At 58.7% G+C, this 18,840-nt stretch overlaps 2 protein-coding genes across 2 annotated transcripts in view; both read right to left on the reverse strand.

The window, feature by feature from the left end:
• SFXN5 (sideroflexin 5) overlaps positions 1-2,380 on the reverse strand; it is a 103,839-nt gene extending 101,459 nt beyond the window's left edge. Inside the window, exon 1 of the mRNA XM_006096762.3 lies at positions 786-2,380. Within this exon, the coding sequence (XP_006096824.1) occupies positions 786-887 (102 nt within the window). The 5' untranslated portion in view covers positions 888-2,380. The remainder of the gene's footprint in view (positions 1-785) is intronic.
• A 128-nt stretch (positions 2,381-2,508) lies between these two features.
• Positions 2,509-18,840, reverse strand: RAB11FIP5 (RAB11 family interacting protein 5). The gene is made up of 6 exons (XM_006096763.3): positions 18,741-18,840; positions 18,161-18,597; positions 17,331-18,027; positions 8,365-10,293; positions 5,043-5,232; positions 2,509-4,782 (listed from the first exon to the last, which is right to left on the reverse strand). Exons 1-6 carry the CDS (start codon positions 18,788-18,790, stop codon positions 4,579-4,581), a joined length of 3,507 nt encoding a protein of 1,168 aa, XP_006096825.1. The 5' UTR covers positions 18,791-18,840; the 3' UTR covers positions 2,509-4,578.

Raw genomic sequence — 18,840 nt, forward strand, 5'->3', positions numbered from 1 at the left:
GACAGGACAAAAAGAGCCCAACCTCAAAGACTCTAGGCTCAAGGCACAGAAAACTCGCAGAAGGGGCAGCGGCGGAAAAAGGTGCCCGTTCCCGGGGCGGCACCCTCAAGAAACGAGGATGACACAGCGTTTGCCCCGCACCCAGCTCTCCCCGCCAGTCCTCGCTGCATCCGCCGCAGGGCACCGGCCGGCCGATTCGCCACGTCAGCGAATCGCCGGCCGGAGGGGACCCCTCGGCTCGCGGCCCGGGCCGTCGCGCACGGCGGACCCGTTTGGGGTGCAGGGCTGGGAGCGTGACCGGGGCACTGGCGCTGGCGGGGGCGCCTCCAGAAGCTCGGAAAGGCGGCCAGTCCCCACCGGGGAAAAGGGCAGGCGGCAGCTCGGCCCAGGCAGCTTCTCCTCCAGGCCGGACTCGAACTTTCCGCCCCGAGTGGGCAGCTGCCTGGCCCCAGGCGACCCTGCAGCACCGCTCGGACCCGGCGCCCACCTCCCCGGCCGCGGCCGCAGCGGCCAATCACAGAGCGTCTCCGCGGGGAAAGGCAGGAGGGCGCGAGCAGCCGCAGAGCGACGGCGCCGACGGCCAATGGGCAGCCGAGGTGGGGGTCCTCGCTCACCCCGCTGGCCAATGGGGAAGGAGTGGCTTTGGCCGAGGTCCCCATCCAGTAGCCGCAGGCTCCGGGGTGGCCGCGGGTCCGAGACCCCGGTGCTAAAGGGGACTTGGGAGAGGAGTTCGCGCACCCTCCCTGTGCCACCCGCGGACCCTCCGAGCGCAGCCCGGTCCTCACCTGCTGGAAGCGCGGTTTGCCCAGCTGGAAAGGAGGTGCATCGGTCGAGGAGCCAGCGGCACTTGCCGCCGCCGCCGATGCTGTGGTCGCTGTATCCGCCATGGCCACTGACGCCCGCAATCCCCGGCCCTTTTAAAATGTCCCTCCTCGGCCCCCGCCACAGCTACCTCTCCGGATTGGCCATGAGCAACCGCAGCGAGTCGGAGGCGCAGAGTGTTGTGGGGAGTGTAGTTTTTCTTGCCAAGACGCTGGGCAGCCCTCGACTGCGGAGTTGCGCCCACACAGACCGGGGTTGGGTTCCCGCTGCCAGTTTGCAGACCCTGCGAGTGTGCGTGTCTCAGGTCCCCGCCAAGGGGAGCACGGAGCGACCCCTCCCGGTCCCCTGCCCCGGGAAGTTTGAGTTGCTGCGGGGGGCGTCACTCCCAGAGCGCACGGGACCCCGGACCTGATGGGCCAGGACTGGAGGCGGATTAGGGTTACTCTCCGAAGGCTTTCTGCAGGAGTTGCACTGCGGAATACTCCTGCAGTCTGTCCCACCTGCCTCCTGCCTTGTGCTCCGTAGCCACCCTGATAGTCGGTTCCTGGGGCATGCTGTGTGCTCCCCGCCCACCCTGGAACATTCTGTACCTAGAAAACTATTAACTGTTTGTCTTCGCCTGAGGCTGGCCCTCTTTATGGCCTCAATGCAAACATTGTTTCCCAATCCATGTCCCTACTTCTACAAAACCCACTATAACCCAACGCTTCTCTTTTGCAGCCCTTGCATTTATAATTGTTTTGAGTGTCTTGTCTTTCCTACTGTAAGGTCCACAGGGCCATTGTGACTTTTTGATTCACTGCTAAGTCCATGGTGCCAGACATGGGAGAGCTCACAGTAGGGACTCAAATACAGGGTGTCCCCCAAAATGTACACACTACTAAAAGCTGATAGCTCAGTTGATGTTTCTTTTCGATTTAACCCATTGGAATTAATATTCAAAGTGTGTATACATCTTGGGGGAACACCCCATAGTTGTTGGCTGAGTTAAATGCACAGGAGGTCTTAGGAGCCTTAGCAGCCTCCACTTCCTTTTGCCAAGGAAGATCCCTCCTGGGGCTAATTCCTAGGCAGGAGGAGAGCTGGGAGTGGCCAGTGGGGTTCAGGGGGGTTATGGAGCACTACAAGGACTTTAGGGAGGGGGGTAAAGCAAGGCACCAGCAGGGATAATGAACACAAGGGGGAGAGGGAGGAGGAGCTGCCTGTTTCACACAGAGTACAGTAGAAATATTTAGTCTGACCCTAGGGAACCCCACTTTGGATCTCCTTAGTCTTGTGGTGAGGTGCAGGGTTGGCTCATGCCTTCCCATGTGTTTCTTAACAATGTATGATCCATAGCTGTCAGTTTATCCTTCAATAGTTGAACCACAAGACAGACGCTCCTGAAAGCTGGAAATTCCAGCTAGCCCTGAAGAACCATTTGTACCTTGGATTTGTAGATTACCTTTCCCGACAAGGCTAAATGGTTTGAGAACAGGAATCAAGTCTTTTATCCTCTGTATCCCCCAAGTATTCAATACTGTATCCTGGGAGTGAGAAAGGACTGAGTCCGGGCCGCTGGGCAATGCTGTGCCGCTGCCTTGATGTTAGGGCAGTGACAGTGTTACCCAAGAAGGCCATCACCTGCCTTCCCCAGGAAGCCTGCTCCACATGCTCATCAAACCAGGAACACAACAGAGCCACTTGCAGTCTGTGAACTTTTTATTCTTCATAAAGTGCTCGAAACATGAAGAGCAAGGTCTTTATAAACAGGAGTTACAACTAGGAAGACAAACGGCAAAGCAGAACTGTGCCTGCTCCCTGCCCACCCCACCTGCAGCCCTCTTCCAACTCATGGCCAGGAGCAGAAACATCCAACAAGAACCTGGGCTTCAACTCCAAACTTCCAGAGACATCCCTGGCCTGGGCTTTCTGGAAGTTCACAAAGATGAGTGGAAGGTCAGCCTCAGGGCTGGGACTGACTAGAGCCCAGAGGAATACCTAGTGCAGGAGTGACCCTCTTCCCCCAGAAGAGATACCTTGGATATCCAACATCCAATGACCCCCCAAAAGCAGGACCAAAGTCCTAGGTACCTGTGGACACTTTCCTCCTCCTCAATGAGTGTCTTTAAGGTAGATAATGTTAAGGGGCTTTCCCCCATATGTGGGCTCCTCTGCTTTGTCCTGGCGGAAGACATCCCCCATAGAGCAAATCTCCTTCCGAGGCTTTCTGAGCAATCCCAGAGAGTGACCCCACAGGCCAGCTCAAGAAAAAGAGGGATCCCCGAGGAGCCCTTACCTCCTTATTGGGTCCAAACTTGCCTCCTTCAGCACCTCCTCACCCCACAACTTCGCTAAGGCAGGGTGCCCCAAGCCACCAAAGGTCCCCTGCAGATGCCATAAGGAAGCCTGCTGTTTACTGCAAGCAAACCAGCGCTGGGCCAAAGGGCAGACACTTCGTTCAAAGTGCACTGCAGCCAAGCCAGTCAAGGCTACGGGGAAGGGACAGGCTGGGACAGCAGGTAGAGGACAGATGGGAAGGCTTTTTCCTAAGTATAGGCAGAGTGGACCTCCCACTTCCAGAATGTAGTGTTTTTTTTCCCCCGGGACCCCTCTCTATTGGTGTTGAGGGAGTAAGAGAAGACAGCAGGTAGGTAAAGGGGGTAGCAGCAGGTTGGCCGGACCCTTCACTGAAATTAACTCTAGGGGAAGGCAGAGCAGCAACAGGGCTGACCCTCATCCATTTCCGTTCCTAGCATCCTACCAGATCCAGCCCCTTGTGCTCAACAGGGAGGGAGAGGGGCGCCAAACAGAGGGCGGGGTCTACATCCAGAAGCCCCTGACCCCACCACAAAAGGCACGTTTTAATCAGTTTCCAAAAGTTCAAATCCTGTAGCAGCACAGAGTTTTGGCATCTGGACAGGCAACGAGAATAGGGATGGAGGCTTGATCCCCAAACAAACAGCCCAAAGCCCCAAGGCCTGGAGGGGCCCACACCTTGGAGGTGGTCTCTCCATACCTGCCTGGGCTCTCCACACCTTCACACATGACACTCATGGACAGGTGAAGAGGAGGGCAGGGAGTGGCCTGGAGAATGCACATTATCTCCTTCTATCCACACCACGTCCGCTTCTCAAACAGCTGGACACACACAGACTCAGGACATGGCAGACAGGACATCAGACCAGCGGTGGCCAACAGGTGGTCCGCGGACCCCTGGTGGTCCGTGAGGTCCAAAAGGTTGGCGACCACTGCACTAGACCATACAGGCTCCTTGTTCTCAGAGAGACTTGAGGCTGAAGAGCAGGTGCCTGGTTGCCCATAACTCACAGACAAATCGGCAGCTTGGTCCCTGCCACAGCCCTAGTAATACCAGGAGCCCTCCAGGGGCTGGAGGAAGATGAAGAGGAAAAGCGTTTAGCTGTGGGAAAAATGGCTGACCATCCCTGTGGGGTAATAAAGTATGTCCCAGATACCACATCAAATTGCAGCTCACCCCTGCTGTCTTGAGGGTTAAATTCTTTGTTCTAATTTCTGGAACCCCCAAAGCTAAGGGGTAGGAAAATAGGCAGGTGGGTGAGACCCACCTCTAATTGGAGTCCAAAGGCCCTCCTTCCAGCAGCCCCAGTTGAGGCAGGAGGGAGGGGGAGCCAGGGGTGACAACCGAGGACAGACTGCGCCTGCCCAGGGAGTGAGTTCAGCAGGAGGAGGGAGGATGTGAGCCCTGCTTGGGCAATGGGTCCACGCCCACCCTCCTGGGGGGTGGGGGTGAGAGGGCTACTTTGGGGGGTCAGGGGGGATCTGCAGCAGGGTGGGCGAGGTCTCCATGATCCGCACCAGCAGCCGGTCAATGTAGCTCTCCAGCTCCTGCACATGCTCGTCCCGCTGGCTCAGCTCCCGCTCGCGCTGCAGGAGCAGGCCGATGAGTTCGTCGTGGGTCAGGTGGTAGTACTTGGCGGACTGGTCTAGCACACCAGAATCCTGAGGGCAGATGGAATGAGAGTGAGCAGGGCACCCTCAGGCCTAACTGCCTGCCTGGCCACCGACACCCATTACACCACCACAGGCCCCGGAGCTGCCTCTGTCGCCAACGCCAGAAACGGCCTAACTGGCTTCAGGGCTCTGGCACGGGAGGCCAGGCCTGCTCCTTGCCGCACCCTGCCCAGCACCCTGTTTCTGAATTCCTCTCTCCCCAGCACCTCACGTCTGATTGACCCCCATGGCATCCTGCTAGGCCTCACCTTCAGCCTTTTGGTGTCCACAGTCTGGCCAACCTGGGAGGCCGGCGCCACAGGCTGCACGCTGCCGGACGTGACTGTCTTGAGCTTCTCCAGCCCACTGCTCAGGGCGGTGCTCAGGCTGGAGCGGGGCTGCTTCCTGTCGGGGCTGCCCTCCACAGGGGCAGCACTGAGCGGCTTCACGGGGTGGGGGCTGCGGAGACAGACAGGAGATGCGTTATGGGGAGGGACGGGCAGCACAAGGAGAAGGTAGGGCCACAGTTCTGCTGGACAGAGACCCACCACTGCTTCCTGTGGGGGCTGCCCCTACAAAGCAAGGCCTCAGGGCAGCTGTGCCCAACATTCCTCAGCACCCTGCCACCTGCCCCTCCCCATTTACTCCCTCAGATGGCCCTGCCCCTTCACCGGGACAGCAGAGGCCTCTCTCAGATTTCTCTGTGCCTGTACCGTCTTCTCCAGGGCTGCCCCCTCCTCCCATCTTCCCTCCATCCTCTTCTGTATTCTAACTTTTCTCTGGTTGGGGGAGAGGAGTGTGACCAACCCTCCCAGTTTCCCAGTTTTCTCAGGACTGGGTTTTCCCAGGAGGTGGGACTTGCCGTGCCAACCAGGAAAGAGCTGGGCAAACTGGGACACTAGGCTGCCCATGTCTCTTCCTTGGTTGCTTCCCCTCAGCATTTACACGGGTTTGTGTTTGCCTGGCTACCACCCTCAGTCACCCACCTCTTCCTCCTCACCCAGCCTCTCCAGAGCGTGTAGACCACATTCCGTCTAAGTTCCTACCTTCACTGACTCCTCAACCCAGAGAACAGGACGGGGCCCCACCAGCCCATCACAAACGTTCCTGCTGAGACCCGGTTCTCTCCTTCCTGACCGCTCTGTGGCGTAGACTCTGGGACCACTCCTTCCTTTGGGCTGCTCTCCTCCCTCGTCCCCCCCACCCCCCCAAGCCTTTCTCTGCTTTTCCAACTTCTCAGTCTTAAATGCGAGTCTGCTGGGGGTTCTCTCCCCTCCACTTCCTCACAGCGGTCTCCAGCCTAGACCTCGGCCCCGAGTTCTAGACCCACGCAGACAGTTTCAGGCTGGCTTATCCACGTGGGGTCCACCCCAGGCATGTCACCCTCCCCGCCACGCCTGCCCTTTCCTGGGTTCCCCAGTGCTGAGTGGCACCATCCGCCACCCATGGCTCTAGTCAGAAACCTGGGACCTCCTCCGAATCCCCCGCTTTGGCTTTAGCCTTAACAAACATTAAGCCCTGCTACCTTCTCTCAAACCACCCCCTCCTCGCCAGGCCTAAACCTTCCTCCTCTGGCCACAGCTAAGTCAGCCACCCGCTTCGCCCCCGACTCCCCTGCCAGAGTCCTGCCCACCTCCAACCACTCCACTGTGCTGTGGGCTCATGATTTCAGCCTCCCTCCCAGGGTCAGAAAGCAGTCTCTAACCCAACGGGCCCCTGGCCTTCCCTCCCAGCCCTCCATGCACTCCAGCCAGGACACAGGCTCTCCCTCTGTCTGGAACGCTGCCCCTTGGCCTGTGGGCCTGCTAACTCCTACTCAGGTTTCAAAGTTGAGCAAGGCCACTCCCAGGCTAAGCTGTCCCTCCTCTGGGCCCCCAGCACCCATACCTGTGACAGTTACCCAAACTGCAAGCACCGGGCCCCTAATTCAATTAACCTACTCCTAGAGGACCTCTTTACGTCTACTTCACGGAGGATTCCATTAGAGAGTAGGAAGCAAATGGCTTAGGCCAAGGCCTGACATCCCCTGCAGAAGGGTTCACCCACATGCAGGGAGGCCCACAACCTGGGAAGAGGGCAGAGAGCCCAGGCAGGGGCAGACAGCAGGGAAAAGAACATCTGTCTGTCCTTCCTACCCAGGCGTTTGCATTAGGGAAGGGGGGCGTAAAGGCAGCTCTACTGCCACCTATGGGCTGTGCTAGGGGCAGGGAGGAATGCCAGTGAGGCATGCAAACACCCTGAATGGGGCCAGGAGTCCTGGGCTCCGGGTCTGATTGCCCCCCTGCACCTGAGGGACCCTGGACCCTGAAGCTCTTATGGACTCTATGTCCCCATCTGAGAAATGGGGACAGTTCTATTTGGCCCATGATGTAAGGAACATGCGAAGTACAGACAGGAAGCCAACTCTGAAGAGAATAAGACGGGTGAAAAGTGGCGAGTGCACTTGGAAGTGCTGCTGGGATACAGCAGGGTCTGGGAATGGCCACACCACCTAGCACTGCAGCCGCAGGCAGGCAGCCCGGTCTGCTTCCCCCCCTTCTCAGAGACCAGCATGGCCCCTGGGCCTTCCCTTCATGCTTCACCTCCATCCTCCCCACTGGGCTGGGACTCTTGGCAACACAGCAGGGACAGCATCTTTCATCCCTGACACACTGGATGCTCAGTGAACTGGGAGGACTGGATGCAGGAGCCGAGGGCTGGGCCTCCCAGAGGCCGCTGCTGGAGCCTGCCCTGCTCCCCAAACCCTTCCCTTCCCTGCTCATCAGAGCAGCAGCACCTCTGCTCCCCTCGCTGCTCCCCTCAGGCCTCCTGGGGCGCTGGCACGCCTCTAGACTTTGCTGCCCCTGCTAAGTCACACCCTGTCACCCCCAGTGACCTGGGCACTCCTCGTTAGCCACCCGGTGAGGACACAGCCTCATTCTTCCAAAGCAGACCAATGCCACAGTGACCAGTCCCACGGGCAACCACTGTCAACTCAGCACAGTCCTAAGCGCCTGGGGCCACCCTGAAGGCACCACCACAAACCAGTGAAGCACCTGATGAGCCTAGAGACCCTTTCTTCTGAGGGTCACAGATGTGGGACGCATTCCTTTTTTCTTTTCCTCCTCAGTGGTGTCTCCGCTTTCCTCTCTGACCTCAGTACCAGCCCCTCCTCTGTCCTCTGGCTCTCTGCCTTCCACAGCCTCTCACCCTGGGGCCTGGGGCAGAAGACAGGAGGGACGAGGGCATCTGACAAGCTACACTGCCCCCCCCCCCAAGCCCCTGGTTGCTGAGGGCCCTAGCTCTCACCTCCCTTTCCCTGCCCACCTGCAACACCTCCCCACCCACTCCTCACCCCCTGCATTTCATCAGCATTGTCATCCCCCAGAGTCCTGGCTTGTGGGGGCACCTGCTGGTCCAACGTCCCAAAATGGAGGCAGTTTCAGAGCCGGCACCACAGGAGACCCATGTCTTCAAAGCCCCCCTTGTCCTGCCTGGGTGAGCAAGCCCTCGCCCAGGAGGGACAGCCCCTGGAGGGGCTGAGGCCCTTGCAGGCTGAGTTGCCCCCTTCACCCCCTTCCTCCTGGAGACTGCTGTCGGGTGGCCGCTCACCTGTCACTGGGCTGTGGTTCCTCAGCTGGTCGTGTCTCCAAGGGCAGAAGCGCAAGCGGGGAGGCTGGGGTGACTGCAGCGTGGTCCTCCCCAAGTGGGGCAGGGGAGCCCCCAGGGGGGGAGGCTGGCTCCCCGGGGGACAGGGAGGAAGAGGTCAGGGGCCAGGCTCCAGGCAAAGGAGAGCACGGAGAACTGGGCCCCCCGTGGCAGTGGCTGGCCCAGGGCGGGAGAGGGGGCGGTGGGAAGGTGGGCTCCGGGGGTGTGGGCAGCTCTTCTGGTCCAGAGTGGATGGATGAGTCCCTGGACTCTGGAGGAGATGTGGAGGGGAGGCTGGGGGGATCTCGGCTCTCCTGAGACAAGAAGGGGTTCAAGGCATCCTCCTCCAAAGCCCACAAGTCAGGCTGCGGGGAGCTGCCCGGCAGGGGTCCAAGCCCCTCTCCTGCTGGTTCCTGGCTCTGGGCCTCAGGAGCCTCAGGGCCTTGTCCTCTCTCCAGAGCCCCCCAGATCTGCTGGCTCTGAAGAGCCAGGCTCTTTGAGTGAGAGGGCATGGGGGCAGGACCCTCAGGGCAGCTGGTGGGCAGAGATAAAGTCGCAGGAGGGCTGGCGTCCTCCACTGGCTCCTCCAGGCTTGGCTCACCCAGCAGGGTTCCGGAAGAACAGCTGTCAGACTCGGACCCTGCCTTCTGGCCGTCCTCCTTGGCCTCCGGGGAACCAGCAGCCAGCGCACTTGGGAAGGCGTCGCCTTCTCCGGTCTCTGCCCCCCTGCCACTCAGCCCCCCTGCAGCCTCCTCCTCCTCCTGGAAATCTGAGGGTATGAAGAGGCGAGGCGGCTTGGGAGGCAGCGTGCTGGGCGGCAGCCCCTTGTCCAACATCCACTCGGGTTTGGGCTCTGGCTCCAGCTCCAGTTGGGGGAGCCCCTGGTTCCCCTTGGGGCTCACAGGCTCTGGTGACTCTGGCTTCACGGGGGGAGGAGGCAGTTCATCAGACTCTCCCCGTGTGATTGGTGAGGACATCTCAGCCGCAGGAGAAAGGGTGACCACATCCCAAGGCCAGGAATCGTCCACCGTATTGAGCTCCTGCAAAAGCTGGCTTTTGTCTCTGGAGGCCTCCTCACGCTGGCCCTCAGGGGCGTCGTCCGGGCCTGGCAGCCTCTCCCACGCGCTGATCACTTCTGGGGAGCTAAACAGAGATGAACTGTCTGCTGGACTCTGCCCTGCTTCCCCTCCTGGGGCCGTCGGCTCCCTGTCTGCTTCTGAGTCTGAGGCTCGCGGGTGCAGCAAGTCTGACGTGGAGGGCAGGCCGGCCTCTACAGACCCCAGGGGCCCCGGGGTGGCAGCACTCAAACTTTGGTGGTCCAGTCCCAAGTCCAGAGGAGCCCTGGGCTCCAGCCCCTCGCTGCTCCCACCTCTTCCTCCTCCCCCTGGGCCCCCTGGGGGCTCAGCTGCCTTCACTGTCATGGCCCCAGGGCCTGGGTCTTGCAGCCCCACTCCTGCAGGGGCCAGGATCTCACTCCTGGCCTCTGGACACAGCCTGCTGGCAGCAAAGACGTTGAAGGTGTCTTCCCACTCAGGCAGGGCTTTCCCAGGGGAGGCCAGGGGGGTGGGACCGGCCCTCGAGGCCCTGGGGAGAGAGGGAGCAGGTGAAGGAAAGTTTAGTGCTTTGTCGGCTAGGAGTTCCTCGAAGAAAGGGTTGCTCTGCAAGGAGGTGAGGAACGGGTTGGTGAGACCCAAGAATCCAGGTGGGGTAGCTTCAGGGGCAGCGGTGGCGGTGGCGGCAGCTGCAGCGGGGGAGGCGGCTGCAAAAAGGTTAGTGCTTAGCATGGGAGCAGCGGTGGGAGCAGGAGTGGGGGGGGCCGGAGCACAGGGGGAGCAGGGGAGGTGGTGAGGAAGAGCAGCTGGGTCAGGTTCTACCTGAGGAGACACGTCCAGGCTGTGGAGGGAGACAAAACCGTGAGCCTCCTGGTTAATGCCAAGACTGGGAACGCCCCTGCTGAATACCATGCCCCCTGCCCCCCACCTGCCTCTGGACGAGGTGCCATATGCCACCCAGGCTGGGTCAGGCACGCGTGTAGGCCAGCGGACAGCGGGAAAACCCAACATGTAACCTACGTTAGGCACCACCCAAGGAGGAAGATGCTGGGTGGAGTTCACTGAAGCCTCACACCAACCCTGGGAAGCAATAATCCCATTTTACAGGCAGGGCCCCAACCTAAACCAAGTGTTCTTTCCACTACCCCATGCTGAAGAGTCCACTCAACACGAGAATTATGCCTGGGAGCCAATCAGAACACACCTCACATCCCTTCAGGACTGGCTTGGAGTGGGAGAGGCCAGAGAAAGGCCAGCCTGGTTATCTGGCTGGACAAAGCCCTCACTATCAGAGACATGACTGACTTTGCCAACCCCTCACAGAAACAGGAGGTGATGCTGGGCTGCTGTCAGGCATGACAAGGTATCAGCACATAACTGTCCAAGGAGGACAACAAGGCACTGCTGAGGACATCTGTCAGGCGTCCACAGGGACCAGCATCGGGCAGACGGTGCTCTGTACCCCAGCACCCACAGGCCAGCCTGGAAAGCAGCTGGCTGGGAGTCGCCAGGGGCCTCCTGGTTCCCCCCCCTCCCCACACAGATCCCTGGCTCCCCTGGAAAATCCATCCCATGGAAATGAGCCTACATGCCCCCAAATCCTGGAGAGCATTGGCTGGCCTGCACATGTCCCCTCCTCTCTGGGAGGGGGCATCCTCTGTACGTGCATCTTGTCTACAGTGTGCAGTGGGCTTTAGGGGTGTGGGCAGGGGCAGACTCTGAAACTAGAGCTCTCGGTTTCCCCAGGACACAGACAGAGCCAGAAAGGACAGTCAGGACCCCAGCACCCCAAACCCAGTCTGACTGCGGTTTGCAGCTGCCTTGCAGCTGACCCCACGTCAGATCCAGACTCCTGTGGCCTCACCTACTGAGCCTCATCTCCCAGGCCCGACTCTAAGCCCCAAGATCCCAATTCTTAATCCCTGCCCAAGTGGATACATCATGGGAACTTCTCCACATCCATCTTCTCCTCAAGCTGCTGCCTTCCATGGGGAAGTCCTGGGGACGGGCCATGAGCTGGCAGAAGTCCTAAGGGCGACCGGTTAGACTAGAGGGGCATTAGGGAAAGAGGCCAAGAAGTCTGGAGCTTACCAGGATTCTTCCAAGAACCAGGGCCCCGGACAGATCAGGCCCCACACAGAGCTGGGCAGAGGTAGAGTCGGCCTGTCCACAACACTGTGGGCAGGGGGCGGGAAGGAGTTGGCTCAACCAGGGCAAAGGTGGGCTTCCCAACAGTCTGTAAGTCTGGGAGCCCAGGTCCCCATCCTGGGTTTCTATTAAGAATCCAGCTTCCAGAGACTCTGCTGCCCCTACTTTTGCGCTACAATAAGTCCCCATCCGGGGCGGTTCTCAGTCTCATGCTACCACCTAGAGATCAAGGGGGAGGCTTCCCTGTACCACTCTGCCTCTGGTTACAACACGGGAGGATCCTTGGCCTGGAGCCCCAGCCTCTACAAACATCCCTTCCCCCCTCACTGCAGGCAGGCCCCCGGGCCAAGGCACACGCCTACCTTGGGGATTAAGGAAAGTGATGCACCACCACTACGTGGATCAAGACACCCCCTCCACTGAAGCACCCATACCAGACACAGCCACCCCTGTGGGCAGGTCTCAGCCCCAAGGAGCAGGGCGGGGTCCTCTGAGCCACCGCTTTCCCCAGTCTCCTTTATGACAAGTGGCCATAGGGCCTGAGGGAAGAGGGCTCCATCAACATTAAACAGCACCAAGCGCAGCCCTGGCTGGCCCTACTCACCCTTGCAGTTTGGGTTGGCAGTCGGAACTACAGGGCAGCAGAGCAGCAGGGAAGGAGGCTGGAGCCCCAGCCTAGGCTGGCAACCCCACTGGCTCCCCAGAGGTGCACACAAACCCGTTGGTATGGAACCGGCAAGCAGGTCTCCCTGGAGTAAGGGACTCCAGGTGCCTGGCCCAGCAGGCTCCCCAGAGCTGGACAGGCTCCCTCTAAGAACATCCATCCATCCCTCCTACCTAGCAACACACCCCTCCCCCAGCCTCCCTCACCCTTGATCCATGAGATGCCCATTCTGAAGGTTCTCACCTTAGAACATCCCCTCCCTACCATTCCACCTGGCAGATAGAGACACGTGCCCATGTGTGCTTAGCTTTGCAGGTTATGCTCTGAAGACAGACATAAACACCTGCATCCCAGAACCCACCGTGCCAGCCTAGCACAGTGCCCTGCTCCCATCAAGCAGTGGGGGCGTTAACTTAATGCTCATTCGTCTTCTAAGATCAAGAATTAGGGAAATGCCCTAGCCGGTTTGGCTCAGTGGATGGAGCGTCAGCCTGCGGACTCAAAGGTCCCAGGTTCGATTCCGGTCAAGGGCATGTACCTTGGTTGCGGGCACATCCCCGGTAGGGAGTGTGCAGGAGGCAGCTGATCGATGTTTCTCTCTCATCGATGTTTCTAACTCTCTATCCCTCTCCCTTCCTCTCTGTAAAAAAATCAATAAAATATATTTTTTAAAAAAAAGAATTAGGGAAAGAAATCAGAAATCCAATGGCTCTGCCCTCACAAGCTATGGAAATAAAACTTTAGGGCCTGCAGGAACTTTTGGACAACTGGTTAAACCTGCCATTTAATGGAGGAATCACCTGTTCTCTCCAACAAGCACCTCTTCTTAAGCCCTGGAACTGGCAACTCACTCTACCACGGGCCACCACTCACTCTACCACGGGCCACCTCCGTGGCTGGTGGACGGCTCTTCCTTAGGCTGAGATGAGCTCTGTGTCTTTTTATTTCCACACCTTGACCCCAGAGATGACCTGTGGATCTGCAAAGGCTCGCCTCCGGGCAGCTTCCCAAAAGGCTGAAGCCAGCCTTTGAGGTGTAACCACCCCAGCCAACGTGCCCTTCAGCCACCTCTCCTGAGGCATGAGCTCCTGTCCTCTGCCTGAGATGTGCCAAATGGCCAGGAGACTGGACATATTCTCTCCCATCATCTGGGCACAATGAGGTGACACAGTGGGGCCTGTGAGCTGTAAGTAGGGAACCACATAATTTATCTTCCAAACTGGAACATTTTAACTATGGTAAAGAGACACTATTAACTATGCCAGGAAAACAGGCACAAACAGGACGGATGGCCACGCTAACTCTAAGTCACTGGGCACACAGCATAGTCACTCATTTACTCCGCTGAGAATGCGAGCTCTCCCGGTGGCCACTGCACACTCCAGGCTCCTGGGGACTTTGTCCACCACCCCCGCTGAGGGGCTGGGGCGGAGGCAGAGATGGAGAAAGGCCACAGTACACTTGCGTCTGTGTAGTTTCACTTTCCCCAGATTAAAACAATGTTTGTAGCTACCACTTGTGGTGGAGGAGGGCAGGGGATAGAGTGGTCTGCCCTTGGGAAGCTGACGCTCTGAAAGGATCAGAAAGGGAGGAACAGACACAAAAACAAACCGCTCTGGACCTGGCAGGATAGCGCCCATGGTCGTGGTGGCCCTAAACACACACCAAGTAGCCTTCACTGCAGCTCAAAATGAAGGGCTCACTGCAGGGCTGGGGAGTGGGGACGTGTCCAGTGGCCCGATGGGGCTTGGTGTCCGTTACCAATTCTCCCCTCCCCAAGACACCCACACACTGGTAGGGGCCTAGTGTAACAGCCACAGAACCGGGCAAAGGAGGGGCCAGGTCAGAAAGAACAGGAGGACTCTCTTCTCAGCCCTCATGCCATTATTCCCCCTCCTCCAGCCACTGCCTTCTCCAACGGCAGCAGCTTTTTTCTGGATACTGTGTGTCAACACATACTACTTCGGGTCTCTCCACGGGGCATCAGTGCCACCTGAGAGCACTAGAGGGCGCTGCTGCCCTTCCTCGTGAGGAACACCCAACAGAGCACAAGTGCAGCCCCAGGGCAGAGGCCCCCCAAACCTCTGAGCCTGTGACCAGGCTTCATGTCCCCAGCTGGGGATCCTGCAGCTATATTCAGGCAGTCAGTCCAGTTCTGGGTGTCTAACCTATGGCTTCCTGCAGTGAGTCAGCTCATCTCTCCTATTCTCCTCAAAAGCCCTAGGCAAGCCTTCTGGGTAAGCACGGACAGTCATTTTTTCCAGGCCAGCCTCCCCATCCCCTCAAGGCACAGGGCCCAGGGTGACACTGATGGAGCTCAATGGCCAGGTTTCCTGCCTCTCCTGGCCAAGCCCCTTTACCCAAAGAAATGCCCCTCCCGCCCTGCCTGGATGCAAGGCCACAGAGCCTGCCCTGCAAATGGGCCCGAGGGAGGGCAGGAGTGCCCTGGGTGCCCTCCAACCAGCTGTGGACAAGCTCAGAATTCAAATAGGAGAACAAACATCTCACAGCTTCCTATGTCCATCTGGCCTCTCAAAGGCCGTGAGGAGACATGGAGAAACAGAAGGAAAACGGAGGCTGTAAGCAGGAGCAGTGACAACCCCAACATCACTCAGAGACATGGCCTGCAGGGGTCTACGCCCCAAACCTGGGCAAGCACCTAGAAATGACCTCACAGAGAGGTGTTCCCCAGCATCTGTCCTGCCCAGAAAAGGCCCGGAGACACCCATAGATGACAGCACCAAGCCCATGGTCTGTGCCCCTTCTGACCCTGGCCCCCACCTGCTCCCAGCAAATGCCCTGTCTAGGTCTTCTACTACCTTCCTCTCTTCCACCTCCTACAAAGATCTGAGTTGTCACAGGACCAAACCTTTCTTCCTACTCCTCCCCTAGGCTACCAGTGGCCAGCAGTTCCCCTGGACTCTGGTGGGTAGGGGCTGGGCAGAAGGGACTGAGGGTGATGTCCTAGGCAGGGGAAGCGAAAGGCAGCCTCACTCAGAGGCTGATCCACCCTCATTCCTGTCTGTGAGGCTACCAGCTGGCCAGGGCCCACACAGCAAAAGGCCCTGCATTCCATCCCCATTCCTCTCAGCAGAATTTCACAGGGAAAGGGAAGAACCAGGACTTCAGGAAGAGGTTTAGGGACCTTCCCTCTACCCTATCACTTGACCCTTCACCACTGTGCCCAGCCTTCCCACCCCACTTCCTGCCCCTATTTCCATAAAGGGGAGGAGCAGGCTTGCTGAGAGAGCAGGAACGGTTGCCTTTGCCACACTCATCAGGGTTGCCATGCATGCTCCTGTGTAGAACTGTCCTCAGGCCTTTGAGAATGGCAAATACATGGCCTATCGCCTAGGCCTGGAGCCCCACCCTGGGCCCTGTTAGACAAGACAGCAGCTGTGGAAGGCTCGGAGTTGGAAAAAGGGAAAGGGGCCAGAGTGGTAGTCAGGGGCTGCGATATTGTGATTTACAAGAAATACATATTTCTCATATGTGCTCTGATGAAGTTCCTGGATCACAGTTTCCAAACCTCTTGAAATTTCCTGAGAGATGACAATGGAGAACCTTTTGTTATAATATTTGGTCTCTTGTTCTCAGTTCCTGAAAACACTTCGGAGCCATGAAGGTGAAGTGGGTGCTTGTTATTTCTAACAAACCGCTTTCACCACATTTGGGTTTATGTTAATGAGGTAACTTTTGGAAGCACCTAATAGGAGGGGCTGGTTGCCAAGGGAACAACCATAAACAGGGTTGGAGCTTTCAGTCCCACCCCTTAATTTTGGGGGGAGGAGGTTGAGCCAATGGCCAAGGATGTCATCCCTCACACCCAAGGAATGAAGCCTCCACAAAACCCACAAGGACTGGGAGAGCTCCGGATGGTGAGCACTCGGAGTTCTGGGGAGAGTGGCTGTGCTCGGTCAGGGCATGGAAGTGTGGTGCCCTTTCACCATACCACGCCCTATGCATCTCTTCCATCGGCTGTTGCTGAGTTATAGCCTTTTATAACAAACCCGTGACCCAGAAAGTAAAATGTTTCTCTGAGTTCTGTGAGCTGCTCTAGCAAATTAACTGAACCCAAGGAGGGAGCTGTTGGAGCCTGCTAGCATTGCTGGCCAGTCTGAAGCACTGACTTGGGACTGGTGTCTGAAGTGGTGGGAGAGGGCGGGTGTCCTGTAGGACTGAGCCCTTTACCTGTGGGATCGGGTGCGACCTCTGAGTAAACAGTGTCAGAGCTGAGTTGAATTGTAGGATACCCAGCTGGTGTCAGAGAATCCCTTGGATGTGAGGGGAACCTACCCACCCCCACACTGGAACTGGATGCATAATCCTAATTGGTATCAGAACCCTCTTAGGAGCTCTGTCCAGGGCCTGAGCTAAAGGACTCCTGCATCCCTCTTTTGGTGGGACTCAGCACCTTCAAAACGAGTGGCCATCCTCAGCACTGGCCATGCCTCAGAACCAAGAGACCCCCAGAGGGCCAGGGCCCAGGGTCTCCAGGGACAGGGGGAGGTTCAGATTTCAGGGGAGCTGCCCACAGCCTCTTGCCAGGACAGGGGAGCAATTAGAGGTGGGTATATGGGGAGAGGGCATCAATTACTTGACTTCCCTCTTAGGGGGAAGAGATCAAGAACAGCTGGGGCCACTGCGGGAGGTCGGCTAGCTTCAGGGAGGTAGGGAAGCCTGAGGTGTAGCCCCAGTCCCCACCTCTCTACCTGCCAAGGCTTCCTTACCTGAAGGCCAAAGGGCAAGAGGTGGAGGTTAAGAAACAAAAATTCACACAAATGGCTTTGCTGTTTTTCTCCTGTTCCTCCCGATCCCTCGGTGGGTCTGCCATGAAGCGAGGCCACCATTGAAGAGTTCTCCTCGATCCACTGGGCCCTCACACTCACTGCCTCCAAGTGCAGGCAAAGAGCCTTGGCTTAGGGAGAGCCCCACTCAACCATGCACAGCAGCCCCAGCAGTCTGCCCCAGGGCCACCTCGCAGCTCCATCCTCCCAGCCCGGTCCAGGCTGCTAACACTCCAGCCTCCTCCCCAAGGGGCAAAGCTGGTTTTGCCAAGGACATACCTGGGTTTCTGAGTTGGTTCCTTGGCTTCCCTTAAGCCAAACCAGCTACTCTTGACCTTCTCCTCCCCGGTGGATGAATGATGGGGTGAGGCGCCGGGGGTGGGACCCCCTTTCTCCCCGAGAGAGCCACGGCGCCCCAACTCGCTCCGACTCAGCCCCTGATGGTGATGGTGGAAGAGGCCCATCCGGGGCTTCCGCTCCTCCTTCCGGGCTCCCTCCTTCTCCGCCACAGCCTCGGAGGAGGCCACCATGGGTGTGGCAACCTGCACTGGCTTCCCCTCTGAGAGCTGGGCCCCCTCCTCCTCTCCAGAGTGGCTGGCCTCAGGGGCCAGCGCTTTAGCCTGAGTGCTCAGCTCCTGTCCAGGCACTGCCTCTGAGCTGCTGGTGCGGCGGCTGCCTCTGCCCCAGGAGTCATCTGCAGCCCGGGATCCTTCCTCAGAGGGCCGAGAAGAACCGCCGTGTAGGGAGCTGAAGGGTGGAAATGGGCCCGAGATGGAGCTGCGGTGCCGCAAGAGGCCCTGGGGCTCTTCGTTGTAAATGTGGCTTCCATTGACACAGAGAGAGGAGCGGGTGGCGGGGTCCAGGTGGCCCTGAAGGTCGAGAAGGGCCCGGGGAGGAGCTGCTCGCATCTGGCTGGCCTCGTCGCTGTGGGTCCTTTTGTGGGTGAACAACTTGGGGGACTGTGCAGTGTCCCTGCCTGAAAAGGAAGCACACACAGGGTTAGCACAGGGCAGAGAAGCCCCGTTTCCTGGCCAGGGGCCTCCCCTGCTCCCTGGATGGAGACTCGAGCGCCACGACCCACCACAGCAGGGGCGGCCCCCCTCGCTCACCCCCGTCAGTGGACAGCCAGCTGCTGCGGCTCGGGGACCGGGTGAGGAGCTCGGCCCCGGGGCCCTGGAAGACCAGGCTCCCGCTGGCTGAGGACAGGGTGCTGTCCGAGCCCAGCGAGGTGTTGGACTGGGTCAGGGACGACTTGCGCAGCTTGTTGCGGAGGAAGAAGCCCTTGGCCTTGCCCATCCTGCTCAGGCTGCCCAGCTCGGGGTCCTCCAGGGCACTGCTGGGGAGGATGGCAGACGCGGACTCCAGGTCATACTTCTTCTTGCCCTTCATCTTGTCCTTGAGCTTGCTAAAGGGGGACCGTGGCTTGTCCTTCATGGACAGGTCAAACATGCTGGCGCTCAAGTTGTTACGCGTGAACTGGATGGTGACTTGGATCTCCCCACGTTCCTTCTCCTTCTTGCCTGGCTTGGAGTGCAGCTTGTACCACCTGTGAGAAGGGTAGGGGAAGTCGGGTAGAGCTCTGGTCGCAGACACAGGGAGTCTGCCCCCCCCCCCACCGCACCCCTCCCCTTCAGTGTCTGTCACCTCGCAGGGCCCCCTCCTTGCTTTGGGGCTATGACAGCCTCTCACCACAGACTCCTGCTCTGACACACAGGCCCTGCCTCCCAAGCCACAGGCATAGCTGAAAAACTATCCAAAACTCCTCCATGATGAAGAAAGCCACATCCTG

The sequence above is a fragment of the Myotis lucifugus genome, unplaced genomic scaffold (genome assembly GCF_000147115.1).
Source record: "Myotis lucifugus unplaced genomic scaffold, Myoluc2.0 scaffold_186, whole genome shotgun sequence".
NCBI classification, from domain to species: domain Eukaryota; kingdom Metazoa; phylum Chordata; class Mammalia; order Chiroptera; family Vespertilionidae; genus Myotis; species Myotis lucifugus.